The sequence below is a fragment of the Hippopotamus amphibius genome, chromosome 13 (assembly GCF_030028045.1).
Source record: "Hippopotamus amphibius kiboko isolate mHipAmp2 chromosome 13, mHipAmp2.hap2, whole genome shotgun sequence".
NCBI classification, from domain to species: Eukaryota; Metazoa; Chordata; class Mammalia; order Artiodactyla; family Hippopotamidae; genus Hippopotamus; species Hippopotamus amphibius.
The window spans coordinates 30,049,169-30,077,013 of NC_080198.1; the positions used below are offsets into that span (position 1 = coordinate 30,049,169).

Here is a 27,845-nt window from a genome sequence, read left to right on the forward strand (position 1 = left end):
TCGACTTTGTAAAATAAACCAGCCCCTTCTTGCAGGAAATTGTTTCTCAGAAAACTATTGCAGTAATGAGAGTGCATGCGAAAGTATGTGTAAAGAGCACTATGCTCATTAGCACCTCACAAATGTTTTGCCTTTTACAGCCTGTCAACCAGGGTCATCACTATCAGAAGGAAATGAATCCACCTTCTCCTTCTAACCCTCGGTAAGAATCATTAATAAGCTTAATTTTTTTTAAACATTATTTAGGAACTGACTGTGCATTTTTCTTGGTTTCATGAAATTGTTTTCCAACCTTCCAAAGAGCTTCCAAAGTTCTTTTCTTTAGAAGTTTTAATTCAGCCTACTTTTCTTAATCAGACTGTGCTGTCATAGTTAATAGTGTAACTAGGTTTAAATAGCACTTCTGTCTTTTACTAGCTGTGGGACTTTGAGGAAGTCATTTAAGTCATAGAAATTCAGGGATAATAATTACCTCATAGTATTTTGGGGAGGAACATATGAACTAATACGTGAAAAATCCTTAGCACAGTTCCTGACACATAGCAAGCTCTCTTTAACTGTTCATTTACTCGGTGTTATTCTATTTGCATAGATGTTTCATCTTAAATAGGCATTTGATGTTTTGTACATTTTAGGCATGAACCTTTTTTATAGGCTTTTATAAAACCTTATAAAACCTTTTATGTCATCTGCTGCCTTTACATTCATCAAGATAGCTTATATGAGTTCAAATGGCCATTCTCTTTTTTCAGAATTTCAAAGTTCATAATCTCAAAATTATTTTATTATTTCAGAAATGTCTTTGACACGTGAGTCATTTGTCAATATAGAAGAACCTTATTATATTAGGCTCATTAGAGATAAGTGAATCTGAATTTGAGTTTTGAAATATATGTAGTATTATATGGCTTTCTAAAAATAGCTAAATACGCTAGTTTATCAGTATAAGTCAATATCACTTTATTACTATTTATGAAATACTAGGAATTTACTGAAAATCGGTCTATCTTGGGCACCACCCACAGACCTTCGTTTTTATAATGCAGCTCATTATCTAAATGCATCTCATTATCATGCTCTCTCACCTGAGAGAGACAGACAGGAGGAATTTGTTAAATAAGAATACAGGTCTGTATCCTGGAAGCCAAGGGCAACCAGCCTCAGGAGGTATCTGAAACAAGGTACTAGAAAGCAGAGAGGCAGGCAGGCAGAATCCTCACTCCATCGCTGCTTGCTTCTTCCTGTCTGCTCCATTCTTCTAAGCATCAGTTTTCCTTACTTCTCGGTCACATATGGCTGTCTTGAGTTTACATATTACAGTTCAAAGTACATGCTGAGGCTGACAGTGTGTGTCTGAATCCCAGCCCCTACTTTCCAGGAGAAAGAATGTGATTGGCCTAGCTTGGGTCAAGTATCCACTTCTGGGCCAATTAGCAATGAAGAGCCAAATGACCAAGCCATGTAAAACTAACATGGCTACAGGAAACCGCCTACATGATTTACAGGACTTTTAATGGGGCCCAGAATATTCATGACATAGGTAGAGTAAGTGTTCTTTATTAGTAATCTCTTCTAAGTGTTCATGGTCTATATACTTGATCTGGTCATTCTTGCATGTTACCTAGTAGGGGGAGTTGTTACTATCATAAATAGATATAAGTTGAAAACTTTAGCTTCAGTGTATATAAAAAGGTGTTTAACCATTCATCAAAATAGTTATCTCTTGATATGTGAATATGTCTCTTGCAATCTTGCAGCTTATCTAGATTTGACCAATAACTCTTTATCTATATATGAATAAACTTTCAAGGTAATTGGAAACCAACTTTGCTCCAAATTATAACAGTCAGGACTTGTAAGCTGAGTAAATGAAAGTGTTAGAAAATGATGTTAGAAAGTGGAGCATTTTGTTTCAATAAAAAGAAAAAGGGGGCCTAATTTTCATCATGCTTCTGCTACGAACCCAGTATATGATCTCAGACAAGCCTCTCAACCTGTTCAGACCTCGTCTAATAATAACAACACCCTCATGTGTAAAGGAAAGGATTTGAGTTACGAGCTCTCTGAGGTCACTTCCAGATTTATGATTCTGTGACTTTGATGAGACTCATTACAGACTTTCCATATGAAAACCAGTTCCACTATTAAAGGGAACACTGCCCTATATAGGAAACATACCTCATAGTATTGGATTAATTAATTAATGTTTAGATGTGGTAGTATATGATTTTAAATATCTCTTTTAAAATTTGATTCCCAAAGACAGAATATAAGAAAATTCACCAACTACATGGACAGCATATTTTATTTAACTAATTAAATGTTCATTCATTTAGGAAAAATTAATCTATATTTTCACATAATAAAATTAAAAGCCAAATTTCAAAGCAAAACACACAATGCCACCAATCCCATTTTCCAGCAGGTTATCCACCAGTTTCCTAGAAAATTATTATATAGCTGTTCAGAAAATCTTCAGATTGCATGGCTTGGCTCTTGGCTCATAAATCCAGTAGCTTGGAGAATTGGCAGAAAGGCATTATCGGGCCATGAATAAAGAAGATGATAAAATCATGAGGTCAGCATAGACCATCATATAAAAATGGGATAAATTGAATCATGTAATACAGGGGTCCCCCAACCCCTGATCCACAGCCTGTTAGGATCCGGGCGTCACAGCAGGAGGTGAGCAGTGAGAGAGCGAGCGGAGCTTATCTGCTGCTCCACATCACTCGCATTGCTGCCTGAACCGTCCCACCACACCCCGCCCCCCCACCGTGGAAGCACTGTCTTCCACAAAACCGGTCCCTGGTGCCAAAAAGGTTGGGGACCACTGATGTAGTACATTTACATGTAACTTAAAATTGAAAGCTATGATTCTTCTTAAGATTTGTATGTGTTATATTTCTTATAAATAGTATCCCATGCTTGAGACCCTAAAACACAGAACTTTAAAATTAAACTTTAAAGTTAGAAGATATTGATAATGACTATAAAAACATAAGAAATGAAAAGGTAAGACTCTAATTCCACCTCCTTGGATAAACAAACCTCTAGCCTGAATCTGGTTGAAAGTTTGGTGTACAGAGGCTCTGAACAACACTTGAGAAGCAGGTATGCTCTTGATTTCCTGAATTAAGTGTTGCTGTGATCAAAATAATGCAAACATAACGGGGACGGGGGACATGTGTGTGTGCAGGTCCACCAAGAGGAGAGCATAATGGTGCCCTTTGGGAGGTGAAATGTCCACATTAGCTTCAACGACATATCTGCAACTACTCCGGAGACCTAAGAACCTAAAATTTTTAAATTATGTACACTTATACTCATGCACTTACATATTTAGAGAGTCAACTTTCAATTAGCTTTATTAATGTAACAGAATAATCAATATCCCCAAAGTCTTTTATTTACATTTTGTTCTGGAAAGATTTTTATTTCTTTTTTTTATTATTACCTTCTTAGTTTTATATGTTGATGAGTAAAGTTAAGGATAGTATGCAGTCCACAAAGCAGACAGGTTTCTGTTTAGAAAGGTAATCTCTAGGGTTAAAATGGCTAAAACACTGCGTATATTCATATATTGGTTTCCTCAGAGTAAAAGAGTTCACTTGCACTAATCGGGCAATGCTTGACACTGAATCGTAATCATTTCCTGAGAATTTTACAGTCTGGGGGTTGAAATACACATGGTTCACCTCATCATATTCCCTTGTGTGTCTAGATTTGCAACAAAGCCATTTCCCCTTGCTTTGGTAGGCATGGAGGGCGGGGGGTGATATTTCCCATTATTTTTGCTGATACTGATTGATACGTAGACAGCATCTCAGTTGCTAGAACCCTTGCTTCCATTGTTCACCTCTTGGGGCACTGATAGCCTGGATGACAAGGTGCAGAAATGGCTAACATAATCTAATACAATTTAAAGGAGTGCTGGGTAGAAGGAAACAATTTCACAGTTCATTCATGTTGAGAAATGTTTCCTAGCATGTAAACTTACATTCTGCCAAACTGAACAAAATGGATGCTGTGCACAGCCTTCAATCATTTATTTTAAAATGCCATCTATTGGTTTGTGGGGTTTAGAGCTGTCCCTTGGGCACATCTATTTATGCGTTTATATAGATTCTTCAGAACAGCTCAAGATATTTTTGCTCAGGCATGGGTTTTATAAAGTAAGCTGTGATTACATTCCGGTTGTCTCTTCATGTGGATGGAGTCGATAACCAATCTTTCGTTTCAAATGATGAGTGTGCTTGCTATTTTTACCACTCATTGGAAAATTGGGGGGAGAGGGGAGGAGGGAAGGGTAGTCAAAGGCTCTGTAAGGTTCCAAATGTTTATGGAAATAAACAATATAAAAAATAATTCTAGACTGCCCGAACAGTCATGAATGACATGATTTTCTTTCTAAAGTGTTTGCTTTATGATTTAGCATTTATCTATAGTTTTTTAAAATGTCATTGCAGATTGTGTTAGGGCTTGAATCCTTTGCAGCCTTGCCACATGTTTGTGTGATATGAGCATACTTATAACTATAATTATCTGATAAATCCCTGCAGACTTTGACAAATGATTAATAATCACTGACCTCGGTTCATGCTGGCTCAGCCGGCCTGACTGAGGCGAGCTGGCCTGTCATTGCAACCTACAGGCACTGCTCTGGACTGATCAGAGTGGCTTCATTTTTCTTTTCTCTCCAACTGTCGGGACTCAGCCTGATGAGCTTCTCCTCTGTTGCTTAAGCTTTTTTTCCCCCACCAACACAAGAGAGAGAATGTATAAATAAATAAAATTAAATACAGAACTTATATGTCATGTTCCTCTTCAAATGATTAAGTATGAATCATTTTAAAACACATAAGTCAGATTTTTAACAAATCTTTCTCATTAGACCAAAGCACAACAGAGGATTTCCCAACTGTACACACAGTTAGTTCCTCTAAATGTATGTCATTATTGTTTTCTACTATCTATATTTTGGCATTAAATCTTAATGATTTGTTTGTAAAACCAAAGGCATCGGTTTTCACTTTCATCATTTCTCTCGTTAGGTTTACCTAGGAAAAGCTATTGACATTGGTGCCTCTCATTTCATAATCCCCTTCCCATAAATTCACACCTGCTCATTTTAAGAGAGTGACTTTCCATAGTCAGATTCCTCGAGTCAGATTTAAGCTCCTTGACTGAGGACCTGTCATGCTGTTCTCCAAGTTCCCCGGGGAGAGAGCAGTGTCTCTCCTCCCTGTGGTGCTCAGCACAGCCTGGCTTGGGTAGGGGCTCCATCAGAACATGAGCTGAGGGAGGGAGTGGGGAGGTATGCCCAGATACGAAACGAAATGGAGAAACGAAAATCTTCATCCTGAATGTTAGCCAGTTAAGTTTCAAATATTTTCCTGTATCCTTGAAAGAGTTGCCCCGTTCCTTTTCTGAAAAGAGAAGAACAGTGGTATTGCTTCATTCACTATCAGGATAAAATTGTGCAAAGCTTTTGTCTGGACAGTTTAAATTTAATTTTTATGTATGTTCCACTCACTGCCAACCCAGAGATCCATAGACACTGGTAACCATTAGAACGGCCCTAATCTTTACTATGTAATATAATATGTGTTATTTATACAATCTCTTTAATAATAGCTTCCAATACCTTCTATATTCTAATGACTCTCAACATTATATGTCCAATCCTGACCCTCCTCTGAATTCCAGACTCATCTATCCAAGCTGCCACTTTGACAGGTGTCCAATCCATTTGGATCTCTGATGCACACCTCAAATCCATTGCAAAACATAACTTGGTTTTCTGTCCCTCTGCACATCTGTTCTCCCTTCAGTTTTCTCCATCTCAAAAATGCTACCATCATCCCCCTTTCCCTCAAGCAGAAACCAAGAGTGATCCCTGGTTTCTCTCTCTAACCCACCCCATGTGCAGCCTCAGCAAGTTGTGCTGATACTCTCTCTGACCATAGTATGTGCCACATCCAGCCACTGCTGCCTCTTTACTGCTGCAGTCCTAGCCCAAATTGCCATCATCTCTCACCTGGACAAACACCATAGCTTCCCACCTGCTTTCTCTGCTCCTTTGGCCCCTACAGTGTGTTCTCCACTCAGCAACCAGAGTGGTATTGATTCACCTAAACTGGACTGAAGTATTCCGCCATGTAAAACCTCCCAAAGGTTTCCCTCTGCTCTTAGGGTCAAGTCGTGCTCCTTATCCTGAATGCCCGCCACTCCATGGTGTTTCGTACCGTTGTGCACCTTGCTCACTATGGATCAAATAGTGATCCTGATAGGGATCAAAATAGTGATTAAAACAGTCCTGCCTCTTTTTCTCAAATACTGCGGGCTTGGTTTCATCGTAAGAGCTTTGCATGAGATGCCCCTGTGCCTGGCATTCCCTACCCTAGAAAGGACATGGCAGCCTCTTCCTGTCATTCAAGTCTCCATCTAAATGTCATCTCCTCAGAGAGCCCCTTTCTTAGCATCCAACCTAAAGTAGCCCCAGGCAGCCTCATTACATTATCTTTTTCGTTTTCACCATAGTACATTTCACCACCTGAATTTACTTGCTTGTTGTCTACACACACACACACACACACCCCTCCAGAATATGCTAGTATGTAAATTGCATGAGCATAGGGCCTTTATCTCTCTTGCTCACTATATCCCTAGCTCCTCAAACAGTGCCAAGCACAAAGGAGACACTCAAGAAATGTGTGCTGAATTCATTAAATCTCACCTCACAAAAATGACTTTCCCGCATCTCTCTACACTAGCTACATCACTGTGTACTTAACTGCTAGCTGGAACCCAGGAGTACCTGTGTACTTTTCTCCCTTGAGGGTGTCTGGAACCTGGCCCTGTTCCTACTTGTAATAAATGAAATCTATTTCACGAATCTGCTTTAAATGATCCCTTAGAAGATATGCATAATCTAAAGTGTCTGGTAAATATATCATTTTAAACTTTTAAATAGAGACTTTCTTATTGAATTTGAGAATTTTCTCTGTATTCTTATTGGAAATTGCTTATCCGTATTTGCCTATTCATGCCCATTTTATGAAGTGAAGATGCCAATAGCTAGAAATCTGCTTGGATTGGCACTGCTATAGAGTGTGTTCTTAACCTTCACCAGTTAATAGAATCCGGATAGGCAAATGGAAAAGAAGGGGGAGAGAGAGAGAGAGAGAGAGAGAACGAATCTGAGCCTATGGTGTAGGTACCCTCTTAACTCAAGTGACTCCCTGCCCCTCATACTTTGGGAGGTATTCTCAGTTCACTGCTCTAGCCTTCCTCCCCAGTCTACAGCAAAGGCCAGGATCAGAATGGCTTCTCTAGCCCTGCCCCAGTGAAAATCTGAGCTAAAGGCACCCTTGGTAGCAAATGTAATCCCTGGAGAATCATCCTGCTTCTCACCTCTGACCACTCTGAACCTAGGACCCATCCCTATACAACTTTAGGGCCACTATTCCTCTTGGGTTTCAGAGGACCCAACAATTCACCAACAGGGCTGGACAGCTGGCAGTCCCTGCCCCATCACTTCTTCCTCCTCTGCTCTTAGCACTTGACCTGCCCAGTCTACTTTCAGACCTGGTGTGATCATTTATCCTATCACAGCCCGTTAGATCAAGAGTACATAGCTGCTCACATCACCCCGCCCAGGCCCTAACTAGTCATCACCCCAGGGACAAGGTACCACCCCTACCCACTGGACCAATATTTATTTTTCTTCATTCTGTCCACTTGTTCATTCTGGCCTTGCCTGCCTGGGCACCCGCCAGTCCCCGGTCCAGTTTCTCAGTTGAGATGCCTGCATGCTCTCAGGCCGCTGAGGCTTAGCTCTTCAACCTGAGTCTCCTAATTTTCCAGCTGTACTCCATGAGAGAGTCTTCTGCCATTAGGGCTGGGGAAGTACTCATCAATATTTTAGGTGTTGTTATGTTTTCCAAAATTACAAATTCACAAAGCCCATTTCCACAAGAGCTTCAGAACAACAGATTGCATATTCTCCTCTCACCTCCCCAGTGCTTCTACATCCTAAATGATGGGTCCCTGAAGAATCTTAGCACTTTTAACTAGCAAAATGTGGGGCTCCTGTGATAATCCAGGTTTCCCCATCCAAATGATGAACTCAGATTACCTTTGGCCCGGAGTCCAGTGTAAAGAAGGTGATTACTAAAGCAATTATTTACCATTCCAACGTTTTACAGTTTCAGCTTTTAATTGGAAGATTCAGCTTCCTCTTCTGGTACTAATTCCAGTTTATAACTTTCACCTCTATTCTGTCTGAGGGGGAGGAGAAAGGAATGCAGGCTGAGGTCCAGGATAATGACGTGAACCTAAGAAATAGAAGACCATAATTATGGTTAAATGGCCACAGCCAGTCGCATCCTTAGACTCACTGGCTTACCATTCACTTTGTAACCTAACGCAGAATAGCTTCTGTGGTTGTTTAAACAAAGAACTACTACAACACGATATGACTGAAAGTGTGTTGCAGTTCATACCTCCAGTAATATTCAATGAGTGTTTTTGAAGCACCTGCTATGTACAGAGCACCGTGAAGAGATGACTTCAGTGTTCCCTTGGTGAGCTTGAAGCCTCCCAGCACAGGCAGTCCACACCTCATGTGTCATCAAGGCAGGGTGTGAATGCTTTTAAGAAAGGTGCCTTAGAGAACAAACATATGGACACCAAGTGGGGAAAGCGGGGAGGATTGGGGGGGAATGAATTGGGAGATTGGGATACCAAATAGTACACTCTAAATATATGCAGTTTATTGTAAAAAATTAAAAAAAGAAAGGAAGGAAGAAAGGAAGGAAGGAAGGAAGGGAAGGAAGGAAGGAAGGAAGGAAGGAAGGAAGGAAGGAAGGAAGGAAGGAAAGGAAGGGAGGAAGGAAGGAAGAAAGGAAGGAAGGAAGGAAGGAAAGAAGGAAAGAAAGAAAGGAAGGAAAGAAAGGAAGGAAGGAAGGAAGGAAGGAAGAAAGAAAGGTGCCTTGGGGTGTGGGAGCAGAGAAAGAAAGAAAGAAAGAAAGAAAGAAAGAAAGAAAGGTGCCTTGGGGTGTGGGAGCACGGGCCAAGCCTGGCACACAGAAATCACAGCCTCTCCAAACCTGTACCCACTCACAAACTCTGCTTCTGTTGGCAGTTAGTTTTACTTCTTCCCTGTAATCCTTTTGTTTCTCTTGTTAATGAAAAACATTACATTTTCAAATTGATTAAAGTTAGAACACATAATTTTTCACTCTAAATATATTATGTTTGAGTTTACAGCTTCATATTTTGCTGCTCATTACCTCATAAAAACCCACTCAGTATAATAAATATCATACAAGTCAAACGTCCAGCCTATTTAAAATTACTTGAAGGAGAAAATGCAAACAACTTTTAGCTGATTTGATTGAATTAACACTAACATTATTGTTCTATTGACTCTTTCTTGCCCATTGATTTTTAAAAGCCTTTAGCTCCCTGGCCATTCATTAAGACAAATCAGATGCAATTTGTTGCTTAGGACAAGAAAATGCTGTTGGGTATTGGGTGTATGCATGGCAGAAAATTATATTTGTGCTGAAACAAGACTGGTTAGAAGGCAGTTTCTCATATTTTGTGGTAAACAGCTTGTTTGCTTTTGACTTTTGAGGTTAAGAATAGTGACCTTTGTTTTATTATGTGAAAGCTTAGATTAATAGCAAGTTAAGCTAAATGGTGATTTGTAAATAATGAACTTAATCACTTAAGACGAAAACAAACTAGCTAGAATTTTACATATTCTCATATTTTAATTCATTTCAAATGAATTAAAGCAAGAAATGAGGTGAGGGTAATAAATCTTCTGTTGAATTAATAGTGAACAAGTTTTAAACAACAGAACCATTTGTATTATCAAAATAACAAAAGAAGGAGAAACTGAGATCTGGCCTGGCCAGAAGTCAGTCACAATCATGATAAAAATGAAGCTCTCAGGGCTTCCCTGGTGGCGCAGTGGTTAAGAGTCCACCCGCCAATGCAGGGGACACAGGTTCGATCCCTGGTCCGGGAAGATCCCATATGCCGCGGAGCTACTAGGCCCGTGTGCCACAACTACTGAGCCTGTGCTCTAAAGCCCGAGAGCCACAGCTATTGAACTCATGTGCCACAACTACTGAAGCCCACACACCTAGAGTCCGTGTTCCACAACAAGAGAAGCCACCGCAATGAGCAGCCTGCATACGACAACAAAGAGTAGCCCCTGCTCTCCACAACTAGAGAAAGCCCATGTGCAGCAACGAAGACCCAACACAGTCAATAAATAAATAAATTTATTAAAAGACTAAAACTCTGTACCCATTAAATACACACACACACACACACACACACCCACACACACACAAAATGAAGCTCTCAGCTTCAATAAAACCACAGTGTGGCTTTCAGTTAAGCAGTAATGTTTATACTAATGAAGCCTTGTTTTTGAGGGGGGTAATTCACCCCTAAACTACTGGATGAATGGCTTTTTCTTTTTTTTTTTTTTAATGATATCTTTTTTCTGTACATCAGTGATTTGGAGGTAGGAAGTGAGAATCTATTCACTGGTCACTAGCACTGCAAGAAAATTCCATTTTGGTCAGTGTTTTGACTTGGTAAAGGGTGCAATTACTTTGTATGTTACCATTTGCCCTCTTCCGACCTCTTTTACAGTACTTTTATTGAAACCTGAAATTCCCTTCATTTTGGAAACACTGTTAAGTCACACTGAGTCCAAATAGTTTTAATTTCTCCTGCTGAAATAATGGAAGAAATGGGAAACAAACATGAACCACCACCCATGTGACATTCTCTAAATTTGCTTGTGATATTCTAAATTTCAGTGCTAGCAAAAAAGAAAGATGCAGCAAGGCATACAGTAAATGAAGATATTATGTATTAGAGAAGGAATGAATCTGTCACTTTGACGGATTGTGAGGCAAAGAGCAGATTAACAGATTACTCATAGTCAGAAGGCAGCTCGGCGTGAAAAATGTGCAGGAAATGATAAGTGTGGGTTTGTGCTGATTTAATGATATTTTTAAACTACAATAACACTCTGGTAGTATAATATAATAAAGCACTTTGCTTGCATTTTTAAATCATCAACATATATTTCCAATTTGACCTTAAAAACATTTTGGACCATTCTCTATTAAAATTTGTAGCTTTCAAATTAGAAAAAAAGTACCATCTAAAATATCACAGCAATGACCTTACAGGAAATATCATCGGCTTTTAAAATCAGCTCTTTCCTAAACTAGCATTTGTAATACAAATTTTAATTATGTTTTAAGCACACTAACACCACATGTACTTTCTCTTTGGGCATTTAAATCACTTACAACAAGAAACTGTTGTCTTCTAACAACCATTTCCAGTAAAATGCTTTGTAGGTGCCACTGATTTGCCTTCATATTTTCATCACAGGTTTTTAGTTTTCTAGGTAAGCTCATGGAGAACTCATGAATAAAACTATCATATTTACCCACAGATAGTAGATAAAAGTAGTTCAAACTTGAATTGTGTATTCTGAGTCCTAGCAATAAATAAGATGAATTACTTGCTTTATTTTTATATTATTACAAATGTTTATCAGAAAGCAAAACTTTTTAAGAGGTTTACATTTTTATATAAATAAAATTGGGATTTGAATATCATACTCTTAGTTAATTTGACGATGATGGACTACCATTGTCAAGAATTTTCAGAGTAAAATTTCTATAATGCACTTACATGGTTTTTACTCTCACATCTTCATATTCAAAATCTAATGTAAGGCTTGGCTTGTTTCATATAATCTTCTCTCAGCTCACCAGTGATAGCTTTTTTACATAATTAGGTACAATGTAGCATGTAAGGATAGCTTTTTTACATAATTAGGTACAATGTAGCATGTAAGGGAGGAAAATGTTATATTTTCCCTCTAAATACTTGTATCTAACCCAAGTGCAAATAAATATACTAATATTGCATGCCTAGGGCTTGAATCCCAGACATGATTATGGCTCAAATTATGTTTTACATATGTAGTGAAGACACTCATTCAGCATGTTTTGTACATTTCCCTCTTCTAATATATTAATACTCTCAACTTGGGGGAAATATAAAAGCTAATGTAAAGAGGGAGTCAGTATTCTCGATAGAAATTCTGAACTGTAGTCAACAAAAGTTGTGTGCACGATTCCTGGCCTTCTTGCATATTTATGGTCTGCAGTAGTTGCTAACACAATTTGCCAGGTGGTCCCAGCTCTCCCAATTCCAAGCACATGGTTGGATCGCACTTCTAAGTCCACTTGGTTTTGTGTGAAGCCAGTGAGCCCAACTAGTTCTAGCCAGTGAATTGTGAGAAAGGCGGCTTGTGTTGTTACTTGGGTGGAGTATTTGATTACAGGTATAAAACCCTCCAGAGTTCTCTTTTCCTCTGACACCTACCAGAAACATTCAAGATGGTGGTTATTTTGTCAGCCTGGTTGCAGAATGACTATGATGAACAGTTCTCCTGCTCATCTGTTATGGACATTTAACATGAGCAAAAAGGAAGCCTTTGTTGTTTTTAAGCCACCAAGATTTGGGGATTGCTTATTATCATATACTTTCATATCTGAAGGTTTAGAAATTGGTTAAAATTGTTGAGCTCATTATGTGATTCATTGGCATACAGTAGAATAGGTGGTTTTAGGAAGTGATATAGTATGCTGGTTAAAAGCACAGTCAGATCTGTATCCTTGTGAAATTATTTTTCTAAACTTCAATTAGTTTAACTAAAAGAATAGATGTTATATGTTACTTACAGTATTACTGTAAGGATTAAATGCTATAATATGTGTGAAGTGTTTGGGGCAGGGCCTGGCACACATATTTTCATTAAGCAGTAGAAAGTGATGGTAATTGTGGTAGGGATATTATAAGGAGTTCCCCAAAAAAGATCTCACTTTGAGAGAATCAGAGAATCCTGGAGAGTTTGAAGAGATTATCAAGACAATTTAACCCAGCATCTCTTCAAAAGTCATCTCTGCACATCTTTGCCAAGGAAACAGGCTCATTGTGACATAAGGCAAGTGGTTTTCATTACTGAGCATTCCTTATACTGAGCTGACATATGCTCCCCTATAACTTCTCCCTGTTGGTCCTAGTTCTCTTTCTAGAACAATAATTTGAGTCACAATAATTCAAATTCAAATTACAAAACAATAATTCACATAATACCCCTTGAATTTTTGAATATTGCTTTTTGGTTGTTTAATTTTCTCCCCCAGCCTCTCACTTTTCCAGCCTCAAGCCCACTTTGCCATTCCTGGTTCTGGCATAGTCCTAATTGCCATCCTTTGGATGTCTTTGCATTTATCAAATTGAGATCCTCTAAATTGAACAAAATCTAACAGTCTGGACTATGATTTGGCCATTGACTAGAACACTGTGTGTGTTAGTGTAGCTTGAACCATTTTTTCAGTATCCATACCCCTCTAGTGGCTTATCTTTGGCTTTTGGTCACCTAAGATTATCACCATCTTTCTCCTGGACCATTGGTATAGCCTCCTGAGTGGACTCCATGCATCAGCATGTGCTTTTTCACCACAGCCCATACTCGTTCCCTACAGAGTCCTCAGGGTAACCTTTTCTGAACACAGATCTGACCGTGACACCCCCATATTAAAACCCTTCAATGACTTTCCATTGCTCATAGGGTAAAGACCAAACTCATTCAGTGGTCTACAAGGCTTGAGTGCCTTGGCCCGTGCCTACTGGGCCAGTCTTATTTTGTGCCATTTTCCCTCTGGAGATTTGTGCTTTAGCCACACTGGCCTCCTTTCCTTTTCTCAAATTTGCCTGCCTTGGGGCCTTTGCCCACTTATCCCTCTTCCTAGAACACGTTCTCCTACCTTGCCTTCCACCTTACCTGGCTAATACCTGTTCATACATCAGATTTTCTTTCAAGTGACACTTCCCCTAGGGAACCTTCAAGTCCCTGAACCTGTGTTCTCATAGCACCTTATAACTTCACAGAACTTACACATTTTTGTGTGATTATCTGACTGATTTTGGTGTCACCCTCCACACTGTAAGCTCTAAGAGGGCAGTAAATCTATTTTTGCTTACCATTGCATTTCATCCCAGGATCTCACACAAAAATGGATTTTGGTAAATACTTATGAAAGAGATATTGCTGTCTGAACCACTTTTCTTGACTATCAAGATCATTCTGAATCTCAAATCTGTCATCTAACCTATTCTCTCTCTCAGCTCAATGCCTTCCATAAATTTGAAAGGTATGTTCACTGTCCCTGAAGAACATTTATTACAGATCTATGTAATATATATATATATACAATATGTACAGAAATAGATCTTAGCTGAATTTAAAGTCCTTTGGTCCACCATTAAAGATCTTCCACTGGAGTAATACTGATCAACAGTCGATTTAAAGTGATATGGTTATAGGGAAGGAAAAAAATCCTTTTTTCCTCTACCCTCCTAGGTTCTGCAGTGGGCCCTGAAAATTAAACTGACAAAAGACAGATTTACAAAAGAAAGCATACAAATTTTATTTATGTGTGCAGTGCACATACACAGGGGAGAAACTCAGTGATGAGTAACTCAAATGGGTGGTTAGAACTTGGGGCTTATATAGCATCCTAATACAGAAAAATAAATTTGAAGACAAGTGACAAGACAAAAGAAAAGGGGTTTAAGCTTTTAGGAATGGCAAACTGTGCAAGAGTAAATACACAGGGGAAACTAATGGAAGATAAGACTTGTTTTAGTAAAGTTGGTTATATAGATTCCTTCTAGTGCTGTCTCTGGCCTGATAAGAGTGTCTGGTGATTAAGTCATGCCCTGTAACAGCAAGGGCACCTTCCTCACAGTAAATATTATGTCCTAGTCTTAAGTGGAAAGGGGGAGATCAGAGAACCCTTCCTGAGTCCGTTATTTCTCAAGTGTCTTCAGCTCAAAATAATCAATATACCAAAGCAACATCTTTTGGGTGGTATGTACCATATGATTTCTGGGACATTATGACTCACGCTCATGTGCAGCTATCCCCCATCCTTATCCTTTGTCCATGGCAGACATTGCTAGTGGATCACAGTCCTCTTGCCCCTGGGCCCCATCATAAACTTAAAATCCATCTTAATAAGGTACTCCAGACAGTTCTATCACTCAGAATTAGCATCTGGTTCATGATCCATTTGTCTTCTGTGAGCTAGAATTTCCATTATTCCTTTAGTCAGCTAGATTATCAAATAGAATTTCTTCTTAGCCTTACTTAACTCTGAAAACATCACCTTACCAATATCTCCGACTCTAAAAGTCATCCTTCGTCTTCTGTAAAACCTTCCTTGACTGAAGTGAGATTAGGACTGCTTCTCCACAACCCTGACTCTGTTCTCCACATCAACGATGATTAAAATCCTACAACAGTAAATGACAGGCATGATATATTTTTAAATTAATTAACGTGAGTTCTGCCAGTGGCAATGGCAGACTTGGTTGTTTCACACTGAGCTTCCTTCTGAGAACAACCAGGAAAGCCAGACAGAATATGAGAATCATCTGACTGAAGCCATTGGAGAACTTCCAAGGCAGTGAGAATTTATGGGGCCTTGCTCCAAAAGAGAAGGGAAGCCAGGAAAGGCAGCCTGCGTGTTGTGACACTTTTCTCAGAAAAAATTCCACTTCAGAAAGTAGTAGCTGAGAGGCTGAGGAGCTGAACATAGCCTTCAACAGCCTCGTGGGCTTGGGGGACAAAAATTGGAGTTCAGGACCTATAAAGAGAAGAGGCCATAGTAAGCTCCAAAGCGCTACACCCTAGGTAGCAAAATTAACCAGAAATAGACCAGCTCTCTGGAAGACTCAATACACATTTATTTTGAAGCATTCTAATCGCTGATAGCCCTCTGATCCTACCCTAATTGCATGCCAGAAGCAAAGCAATCACATCTAGAGGAAGAAGACAATTGAAATAGAATGTGAGCCACATGTATAATTTAAAATTTTCTAGTAACCCATTTAAAAATTTAAAAACAGGTAAAATTAATTTTAATAATGTATTTTATTTAACCCAGTATATTCAAAATATTTTTTCAACATGTAATTGTAGAGGAAATTGTTTTCACTACCAGCTTAGGTTTGAGTGATGGGATCAGGCAGCTATGAATTAATTGACAACAGATTAACAGGACAAAGGTTTATTACACATGCATGTGGAAACATTCAATAAGGAGTGGCTCTCTGAACAGCCAGGGGTAAGGGTTTATGTATCAGCTTAATAAGAGGGATTCAGGAGTGGGTAGGGCTTCATTGGGAAAGGATGGAAGGTTCTGATAGGCTTTGTTTATACAGTTTTAGTCGCTTAAGGGTCAGTCACCTCCTTGGCTGGAGACTTTCCCAGAGTTGGGGGTGTATAGCAGCTGACTCTTGAATAGCTCTGCTTTAGTCAGATAAAGGATATTCAGATAAGATTTATTTCTGCATCTGTCCGTATGTTTTCAGTTTAAAGCAGTCTTTATGCCATTCTAGTTATTTGTTGCTCCCTTCATAATCAGTATAAAATATTGTATTAATCGGATACTTTACATTATTTTTTTAAGTCCTTGAAATCCAATATGTGTTTATATTCACAGCACATTTCAATTCAGACTCAATCCATTTCAAGTGCTCAGTAGCCACCCGTGGCTAGTGACTACCATATTGAACCATGCAATTCCAAACAGCAACTTTGAAGAATAGCTTCATGACCTTGGAGTAGGAAAAGATTTTATAAACAGATCTCAAATTTCAGTAAAAATAAAGAAAATTTATAAATTGGACTATATTACAAATAGGAACTTATTAAAGGACAGTACTTAACAGGGTAAAAGGGCATGCCACAGAGTGGAAGAAGACATTGCCAACTTAGGAAGGACTCCAGAATATATATATCTAGAGTATATGAAGAGCCACAAATCAGTAAAAAAAAGAGAGGCAATTCAAAAGAAAGCAAAAATGGCCAAGAGACTTGAACAGGCATTTCACAAAAGAAGATATCCAAATAGCTATTAAACATAGGAAAATATGCGCAAACTCATTAAAATCAGAGAAATGTAAATTTAAAATACACTGTGATTCCACTACACCCCATCACAATGGCCAGAATATACAATACCAGTGATTTGGGTAAGGATACCAAAGAACTGTAACTCACACTGCTGGTGGGAGTATAAATTGATACAACTACCTTGGAAAACTATTTTGGCAGCATCTCTGTAAACTGAACATACCATATCCTTCTACCCAACAGTTACCTCCTAGATATATCGCCAGTAGAACACATGCATATGTGTACAAAGACACGCATAAACTGTGGAGATGCACTCAGACCCCCAGAGTTGATAGAAAGGTTATTTTAAAGTGAACACATTTGAGCTAGAGATGCAGAAAGAAATCTGATCTGAACTTCCCTTATCTCACTAAAGCAGAGTCTCCTGAAAATACAGCTGCCATTCAGCTGCCATGAAGACAGACTGCCCATTTCCAGTAGCTTCAAAAAATTCAACAGAACCTTCCATACTTTCCCATTGAAGCCCTAACCTTCCCCCCCAAACTTTGTTAAGTTGGTTTGGTAAACTTCCATCTGGCTATTCAGTGTGTGATTACTAAGCAACTCCCATGTACATATGTAAATGAATTTGTCTTTTCTCCTGGTAATCTGGCTTTTGTCAGTTAAATATGCAGGGCTCCCACCACTGGACCCAAGTTGGAAGAGGAAAAACTTTTCAACATAAACACATTCATGATAGCCTCAAATTGGAAATGACCCAGTCTCCTTCAGAAGTAGAAGACAGAAGTAAACCATGATATCTTCACACAGTAGAATACTATTTACACTCAAAACCATAGATGAGTTTTACAAATGTAATTTTTAGGGAAAGAAGCTAGACAGCTGAGGAATACATATTGTATGATTTCATTCCTGCAAAATTCAAAAACAGGCCTATTAATTGGTAATGTTAGAAGTCACCATCTGAGCTACTTTGGGGGAGCAGAGAGTATAGTAATTAGGAGGAGGGAAGGAAGCTTGTATTCTTAGCCCAAGTGGTGCTCATAGTAGCTTTTAGATCGTTCATTGAGCTCTACATTTATTATTTATGCACTCTTCTATGTGTATGTTGCACCTTAATAAGATAAGTTATTGATAAGAACCATTACTATAATTCTTAGTCGAATATAGTCTGTTTGCTCTTTCTGGTATTTCAGTGTTTCTGTATCTTCTTGCCTTTTTTACAATTTAGCATGTAAGCTTTCTATAGAACAAGGACCATCTTTAGGTTGAATAGAAGCTGGGGTAACACCATGAATAATTATAGAGATGATGAGGGTAGCTTGGCGACAGGAAAGAATTATTGCCCTTCTTTGCAAGCCCAATTTATGCTCTAGAGTGGTCCCAGCAAGAAAAGAATTCCGATTATTTCCTCCCAGTGTTTTAAAGATAGCATTTTACCATCATATCTAATCAAAAGTCCGTTTATCACCTACATCAGCCTTCTATCACAATATTTTACAATATTTTTCATTAACTGAAATGTTACAATTAATACACACTGCAACTGCTGGGAAATAAATCCAGTCAATTTAAGATCCTGTCAGCTTTCTCCAGTTCTTTATTTTCTTGTGCAACCAGCCAACACGGGGGGAAAATTAAATTGTCATTCACCTCGCAGAGACTTCTTTTTAGTATATCATTGTTTTATTTGACTGGTGAACATAAAGGAATAACCAAACTTTGAAAAGAAAATGGAAGTCTTGTGTAAATATGGCATCTGATAATCTGACACACAATGATGAAAATGATACCCTGTAGTTATTCTTTACAAAAGCCCAGAGAGCTAAATTAGAGCATTAAATTAAACCCCACCTACTCTTTCTGCACATTAAGTCCCAATCATTCCGTAGAAGGGTTTAGATGGTTTTATTTTGTATTCTAATTTTAAGGCAATTATTCTCTAGTTAAAGTTAGAAAAAGCTGCAAAGTTTTATGGTGTTGATTTGCTAAGGACTTAGTTGCAAAGCACTTAACACAGTTGTCTTATAACTCTCTAAAAGGTGTTATATAAAGTTGAGAGTGAATCTTTTTCTGTAATTTCAAATAATAATAACTACTAACACTATTACTGTTACTACACCCATCACTATTTACTCCGTCTCTGTAGCAGGCACCAAGTGGTGAGAGTTTCCATATGCTATATTACTTTATTTTAATCCCTAATACAACCCGGTGTTGTCAGTCCTATATTTCAGTATTCCACCTGAGGAGACAGAGGCACAGAGTTTAACCAAAAGTTTGCAAAGCTAAAAGGAAATTTAAGCTCAAATTAAAATCTGTGCAGTTAAAAGTATGTGCTGTGTTGGTATCCCAAATATATGTCTAATGTCCAGCTCCACACGGGATTGTCAGCATGTTTCCTGTCGTGGTGATGATAGCCATTGCTGTGGCTGCCGTCCCACCCGAGCCATGTATTCATCCAGATATGCAGTACAGGAATATGTTAGTGTTCCATTTGGTGACCAGCCAAGCCTTGTTGGGTTTTAGGAAATCGGTCTTAGAAGTCGAGGTGGTCAATCTAAAGTCATGGAATTTTTCTCTTTGATTCCCCATTGCCTCCCCATTACTCCTTGTATGGTGCTCTGCGCATGAAAATGTCTGTGGATTCTCAGCAATAGGATTTCCCTTGTAAACAGGGTTTAAATGTGAATTTAATTTGTTCATCTGAGAGGCCCATTATGTTAGAAACATTCATCTTTGAGAGATGGCCCCAAATCAGACATTCTGTGGTTCCCATTCTGCCTGTGCATTTGGAATCAGTCCATATGCAATAGGTTGGAATTTTTTATGAGAACCTAGCACCTTTACTCTGTGCTAGAGCTGTTGGTATGAAATACTCATTAAATCTTTTATTTTTAAATTTTTATAGCACTTTTAGCGATCTGAAATAATACTCATTTCTGTAGGGGAGGAAAAACTTTTTCCCTCTGCCCTCCTAGGTTCTCCTGCAAGTTAGACTGATAAAAGACAAATTAACAAAACAAACAGGAAAACAAACAGAAGCTTACTAACACATGCAGTGTACATATACATGGAAGAACTCAGTGATGAGTAAGTAACTCAAAGGAGTGGTTAGAACTTGGGGCTTATACAGCATCTTAACCAAAGAACAATAAATTTTGTAGAAAAGTGATAAAACAAAGGAAAAAGACTTTGAGCCTCTAGAGGTGGCACATTTGGGGAGGGTCAATATATGGGGGGAACTAATGGAAGATGAGGGCTAGTTAGTAAGGTTTGTTATATGGATTCCTCTGGTGCCATCCCTGGTAAGAGTCTAGAGTTACCTCCAGTGATTAAGAATTATCCTACCCTTCCTGGAAGAGATGGGGAGAGCAGAGAATTTTTCTTCCGTCTGCTTCTTCTCATTGCCTTCAGCTCAAAATAATCATTATATCAAATTGGCGTATTTTAGGATGACATAGTCTGAACCCCTTCACTTCTTTATATACTTATTGTCTGTCTTCACCCCTAAACTGTAAGTTCCATGTAAGCAGGGACTGTGGCTTGGTCACCACTCTGTTGTCAACACCTAGAACTGAGGTTAAAGTGCCATTCAGATATTTTTTGAATGTCCCCCAAAGATAAGAAGATAAGACCTGTTATTTGGAGAGATAGAGGTTTCCCCTGCATCTTCAGTGATGTTTATTTGGAATGAAAAGTCCTCATTCTATGTGCACACTGCTGCTGTAAAATAATATTTAAGTCTCCCACAGAATGTAGGGGTTCTGAAGGACCTCTTGAGAAATACCACAGCTTTATACAATTGTGCTCGGCCTTTATTTTTCTGTTGGGATATACACTCAGTAGATGTCATTCACCCGTGCACACTTTGGTGGACGTGAGTCAGGAACCCTCCTCATAAACCCAACAAAAGCCCAAAGATGGACTGGCCTACCCTGAGTCTCAAGCCTGTCCCCATACTGGGAGCAAAGGAAGGCTTCTACCCCAAAGCACATGAAGTGAGTTGCCCATAGGAAAGAAGAGCTAGCTTCTCAGAAGAGGTGGAAGAAAACGTGTTCAGCCAACCAAAATCAAAGCTACCACAATATGTACTAATGGATAGGCTTTAACTCTTCCAACAGCTACTCCATACGTATTTATTACATGCCATGTCCATGCTTTCCTTTCCTCTTCAAGAAAACATGTGAATGGAAATAATGTTGAGATTACTTTGAATTATTTTCAGTGTAATTTTTAGGGAAATTACTTACATATCTCCATAATGAACCTATTTTAGTAACATTACACAAAACAAATATCTGATTGTCATACACTAGTTAGCAGCATTTAGCAGTATTATTAAATTCCAAGCACAAAAAAAGAGAATTTTACTCCCCAAAAGATTGAGAATTACTGTTTTAACAGATAAAACCCCAGACTGCATTGCAAAGATCTGCTACACAAAACACAGTCATCATTTTATAATTATAACTATGGTTTTTAAGAGCAAGAAACAAAGCATTAATAAGCCAATCTTGCGTTAGATGTCTTGACGTTTAAATTGACTTCATGCAAATAAAATAAGGAAATTGAATTTTGTGATTTACTCATCAGGCACTATATAGATACATTTTGCATTCACATCTTAAAAATGTAATAAGAGAAATTTCATCTCTCTGTGTCTGGTGTGTCTGTTCCTGCTGAATTCCATAACCAACTTGGATGACACTAAACTCACATCACTTTTTTGTCTTCATTTTATTATTATATGATCTTGCCATGTAGTTGACTTTTTGTGTGTGTCTTAATTGGAGCATTCTGAAGTTACTACACATTTTAGCTACTTGGATGAAACTTCTGGCATGAAAATATCAAGGGAAAAATTGACATGTTCATTCCCACAGTCCTCATCATAAGAAAGAAAGTTTTCACTTTATCCTGACCTGACTTTGAATATTTAGGGAAAATGCTCAATTTGTAGCTTTAGCTAATGGCACTACAATGTCACACTCTCTGTTTAACATTCAGCTTTGTTAATCAAGAAAACCAGATTGGCTCGCTGCATGTTGATTAAATTGATTACAGCTGTAGGCCTTGATAGCATTTTTTTCGTGTCTCTAATTAATCAGACAATGCTTGATTAGTTTTTTCTGTTTTGAGGAGATAAACTGACTTCCTTGAGAATTTTCACCCCAAAATTATTCCCCTTCCAATGAAAGGTAAAGGATAAGTGAGTCACTGCTTAGTTTTCCATGACGCTGAGACCTTTTATCTTTCAGCAACTAAAAAAAAAAACAAAGAAAGAAAGAAAGGAGACCCTTTGAAAAGCTGATTAAAACATAATATTAAACTTCTTTTCACACACTCCCATGAATACCTCTCCTAGAATGAGAAAAGGCTGTGTGTTCCCACTGGGCTTTTAGCCTGGCCTCCCCTCTATTGTAGAGCATCTTTCGTCTTTCCTGTTGTAACCATTCTTTGTCAAGTTATATCATTGACTTGTCAGACCTGACATTGCAGATTTCAGCTCAGGAACCATTTTGTTTTAATAATCAGGCTTGTGAATGATGTGTTAAAAATAATAAGCCACCACCTATTTTTTTAGTCATATCTATAGCATTAGATAAGACAGCTGTTGTTTATGCAAATGAAATCTTGACAATTTCCAGGAACTTTACCAACATTTATAAAGACCCAAAACGTTCTGCTTTCATCGCTGAAGTTGATATTTCCAATGGAGAAGGCTGCTAGGATCAGCTCAGATGGTGCGTGTTGGCATGAGGAAGGCACCCCATTTTCCTCTCTCCTCCATTGGTTGAGGGACCAATCGAGACTCCTGTTTCCAGTAAGCACTTGTCTCATAAAGCACTTTTTTATAGATATTTTTAAGCTGTGTTTAAGAAGAGTTTTCTTATAGATGCCACCAAATTGGAAGCTCTTGAAGAGCAAGAATCTGCTTTTAAAAAAGAAAGTAGTTAAAAAAAAATTCAACAAGAGTAGAAAAATAGACGTGAGAAACAGGTCTTACTCTTCCACCCTCAGCTTCTTCCATCCCCACTCCCAGGTTAACAGTTTCTTGTGCATTCTTCAGAAACTTTCTATGCATATATAAGAAAACATTTTCTTTGTGTATTTTTCAACATAAATGGGATGAGACTCTATACTGTTCTACAACTTGATTTTTGGATTTTTACTGGATAGATTTTTGGACCTCTTGGTGAATTTGCACATGATGATCAACACATTCTTTATTAACTGCTGGATATTATTTCATTGTTTGGATGTACCATAATTTATTCAGCCAGTTCTCTGCTGATGAGCATTTCAGTGGTTTCCAGCTTTTCGTTACTGTAGCCAATGCTGTAGTAAATATCCTTATGCACATATCTTTATGAGCTTGGGCAAGTATGTGTTTACAATAAGTTTCTAGCAGTGAGATTACTTGGCCAGAGGTAATTTTGATAGATATTACCAAATTGTTCACTAATTTACATTCCTATAGCTCTCACTGAGTATCATCAAACTTTAGAGCTTTTGCCAAGGTGCTATGTGTCAACAGTATGTCATTATTTAAATTCGCATTTCTATAATCATATACACGGTCAAGTATCTTCCCGTATTTGGGGGAGGCAGGAAGCATTTATATGTCTTTTCTTCTGACCTGCCTATTCATATCTTTGACTATTTTGCTGGGACCATGTCTTATATTTGTTCACTATCCTCATATATCCAATACACTGTTGGGCACATGGATACTCAATAATTATTTGAATTTAACTTATATGTGGGACACACAGAAAGAATCTAAAATGTTCCTGTTAAAGTGTAAGATCCTTGAGGTATGCTGCCATCTCTAGAGACCTTCACCCTCACAAGATGACACAAACAAGATGTATTCTCAGGAGATTGCTGTATATTACAACCTTAATTTGATACAATGGAAAATGAATTTTGTCAGGGGGTAGGTTCTGTGTTCCTCATATGTATTTTCATACACATGTGAACTAAATTTCCAAAATAAAATCATTATTTCTTGCCTAGGTGATACAGCAACAAACTCCTAGCTAATTTTTGTAGCCCCACTCTTATTCCCCACCAATCCATTCTCCACACAGATGCCACCTTGATGTTTCTAAAATGCAAACCCAAATATTCTTCTGGCTTAACATCCCTCAATAAATCCCCAGAACAAAGTAGGAGCTGCTTAGCTTGCCATATAAGACCACTGCTGCCTTCAGTAATTGTAGTATCTCCTCATTCAACACGTGTGTAAACACCCGGTGCTCATCACTTCACACTGCTAGAGGTACCTCGAACTCTCCGCACCTTTCTGCTGTGGTGTGTGATGATCCTTTTAGAATATCCTTCCATTGTTTTCTCTATCTTGTGGCCTCATTCTCACCCTTCAGGAGGAATCCTTTCATCACTTTTGCTAAACATAAAAAGCCTTGCCACAGCCCTCCTCCTAACTGTAGAAGGTTCCCTGGGCTTACCTCTATTTAGCAATACTTACTTCACTCTTATAAGTGTAGGTCTAACAGTCTGTCTCCAGCAGAATTCCTGAGGGGTGGGAATCATATCTTACTCATCAGTACACAGCACAAAGTCTGCAACACTACAGGGGCTCAATAAACATCTATTCATGTAAAATTATAAAGCAGCTAAGCTGATAACAGTGTGGAGGAGCCTTTTTCCATGTTGTTTCAAGTAGATGGGATATTACTGTTCACGTGTTACAGTTGAATTTAATGGCTGATGTCTGGATTTGTGCCTCCACGGTTGAATTATATGCTATATCTAATGAGTCAAAGTCTGTAAAATAATCTCAAGATGGTATGTCATTAATATTTTCTTAACCTAAGGGAAAATACTGCCAAACAGGAAAAATACTCAGTTCTGCAGATAGTGTATAAAGTATATTTCGTAGAGTAAAACAAGCTAATGATTTTGGTGATTTCTTGTAGCATTGAGCACCTGGAGGGAGCAGCGTCCTCTCTTTTATGGGTTTTCTTGCAAAGACATAGGCAGAAGAAAGAAAGGATATGATTTTCCTTTTGTATGACTGTTTGCTACATGGTCTCTAAATAAACATGGATCTTTGTGAGATAAAAATACAGTACTTGTTTACATAATGTGTTTCCCAGTTTTTGCTATGGAAGAGACATGATCCTATTCCAGATGTCACCACAATGTAAATATCCTCTGGGACCACTTTTGTGAAGGGAAAAGAAGAAATGTCTGGGAAGAATAATTCTCATGACATTCTCAACTAGCTGTCTTTTCTGACTCCTGTTATTCCTCCCACTGCTCTGAGTGTGTTCTCCTGACCCTTCTCTACCAGGTTTTCTTCAGAGAATTGATTGATCCATTTTCCAGTCTTTTCACTCCCACCTGGATATCTTTTTCTTATAGCCCTGGCCTTGCTGCAAGTATTCATTCATTCATTCCTTCATTCAACATTTATTGAGAATCTATGTCAAGCCCAAGGTGAAAAAGACAGATGCCATTGCCTGCCTTATGGAACTTACAGTCTGGGCACAGCTCCTCTTAAGGGGACCCTCTCTCTTTCTGGATTCTGGTCACTGTTCCTTCCCTGTCTCTTAAGGCAGGGGGTGGTGTGGCAAAAGCCGTGGGATTTTATACTATCCCTTATTGTTACCCTATACCCACCCTTCCTTATAATAAGCCCTTTCTTAAACCCTCTTCAAATCGTCCTAATCTGAGTGTGCCAAGTGTTTTCTGCTGGAACATTGCCTGATGTTAAACTTGCAGTAGACTTAGAACTCAGGCAAGGTTTCTCTGAAGGAAGACTTGAGCTGAAAGGTGGAGAAAGTAAACTAGGTGTCATAGTCCGTTTAGGATGCTATAACAGTATACCATGGACTAGGTGGCTTATGAACAACAAAAATTTATTTCTCACAGTTCTGAAGGCTGAACTGTCCGAGATCAAAGCCCTGGCAGATTTGGTATCTTGCGAGAGCCCTCTTTCTGGTTCACAGACAGATATCTTCTCATTGTGACCTCATATGGCAGGAGAGGCAATGGAGCTCTCTGGGGTCTCTTTTATAAGAGCACTAATCCCATTCATTAGAGCTCCACCCTCATGACCGAAGCACCTTCCGAACACGCTACCTCCAGACACCATCATATTGGGAGTTAGATTTCATCATATGAATTTTGGGGAGGAGGGGTATAAACACTCAGTCTGTAGTATTAGGCCATTATGGGAACAGAGACTAAGGATGTGGCTCTCCCTCTGAAGCCTGGGAGTAGAGTGCCAGTAACAGTGAAGGAAAGGCACAAAAATGTGCTGTATAGATAGTAAGGATCAGACTATGCAAAGCTTTAAGCCAATGTAGAGTTTGGGATTTTGCCCTGAGAGCAAATTTTGAAAAGCTCACTCTGGATTCAAGGGAATCCAGTTTGGCTGGGGGAAGAGCAAGAGAGAGATTCTCAAAGCATAGACGAGGGTGATGGCACGTGGGTATGGAGTGATGTCAGCATATTTAAAAGCTAAGACTGGGACCTGGTAATGGAGCCTAAATATTCCTAACACATCTTCACAGATTTTGCATGTGCTAAGCCGAACTCCTGTATCATCTCCCTAATTTCCCAGTTCATTCAGTGGTACCAATACTGTTCTATTGCCAGAACCCAGACTTTAAGCTTCCTCATTCTCTCTTTAGACTGGCTTCTACCATGTTACAGGAAACGTGGTCACCAGTGGCACCTAAGTTTTACTTCTTTTGGTTTCCATCTTCATTGTGAGACTATATCTCTTTTTCAGATCCAGTTTCAGAAGTTCTGGGGAAGCACAGTGATTGGCCCAGATTACCCCTGAGCCAATCAGCTGAGGCTCTGGGCTCATGTAAGAACATGATCATTCCCAGAGTCCTGTGATCAGGGGGAGCTGTTCCAAGGACAAGAGAGGAAGGAGTTCTGGACAGACGACTCCTTAACTCTCTCCTACTACGTCTTGGAGAGAGATTAGAATTGTTCCTTGGAAGCCCCGAGGGGTAACGGTAGGAAATGAAAAGGAAACTTTTTTCCTCCATATGAGGAAAAACTTTCCAATAGTCAAAGCTATTTGAAGATGAAATATGGTCTTGGCAAGTAGTAAGCGTACAGTCACTGATGGTAATCAAATATAGACTAGATGACCACTTAGTGCGAATGTTGTAGAAGGTCTTCAAAACTAGAACACTGAGAATCTGGTTAGAGACCTCTTGCGGCAAACAAACAAAAAGTAAACAATAACATCTTAATACTTAATATAAACAAAAAGTAAACAATAACATCTTAATACTTAACATCTTAAGAGACCTGCAAAAGAGTTCCCAAGTTCCCAACATATAGTTTGTGTTTCCAACTTACTGTATGAGGTTCCTGCTTCAAATGAGAGATGAATCCTATGAAGAAAAGCTATTGAGAGCTTTTTGTGTATCTTTAAATTTTTTTTAAAAAAAACATATTTTCTTAATTTTTCATACTAGTAAACATATTTCTGAACAGCATTCTGTTTTCTGAGACAGAAAATTAAATTTTTCTGTCTTGGCTATAAAGAGGCAAGTGTGTCCCCAGGTTTACCCCAAATTGTGTGTGTACCAAGCACATGGTGAGAAAACAATAGCATGCTCCCAACAGATAGAGAAACAGTAAGGTTATGAGCTAAAATAAGAGCTCTTAAAGAGAAGATCACAGTTGCTCTATTAGAAGAAATAACAAAGGAACTTGGCTAGATTGGAGAGGGAGCGTCTAGGAAGACTTCTCAAGAATGTGATGCCTGAGCCAAAATATGAAGCTTGGATGTGCTTTC

At 38.7% G+C, this 27,845-nt stretch overlaps 1 protein-coding gene across 20 annotated transcripts in view; it reads left to right on the top strand.

Moving 5' to 3' along the window:
* Nucleotides 1-27,845, top strand: part of CFAP20DC (CFAP20 domain containing) — a 269,629-nt gene that overhangs the window by 221,036 nt on the left and 20,748 nt on the right. For 13 of the 20 annotated variants that reach the window (XR_009048710.1, XR_009048711.1, XR_009048713.1 and 10 more), the window contains one exon: nucleotides 141-202. The exons of the other annotated variants lie outside the window; for them this stretch is intronic. Coding sequence is in view for 10 of the 13 variants with exons in the window: in XM_057704976.1 (XP_057560959.1) it covers nucleotides 141-202 (62 nt within the window). In the remaining 3 variants the exon portion in view is untranslated. The remainder of the gene's footprint in view (nucleotides 1-140; nucleotides 203-27,845) is intronic. 20 annotated transcript variants of the gene reach the window in all.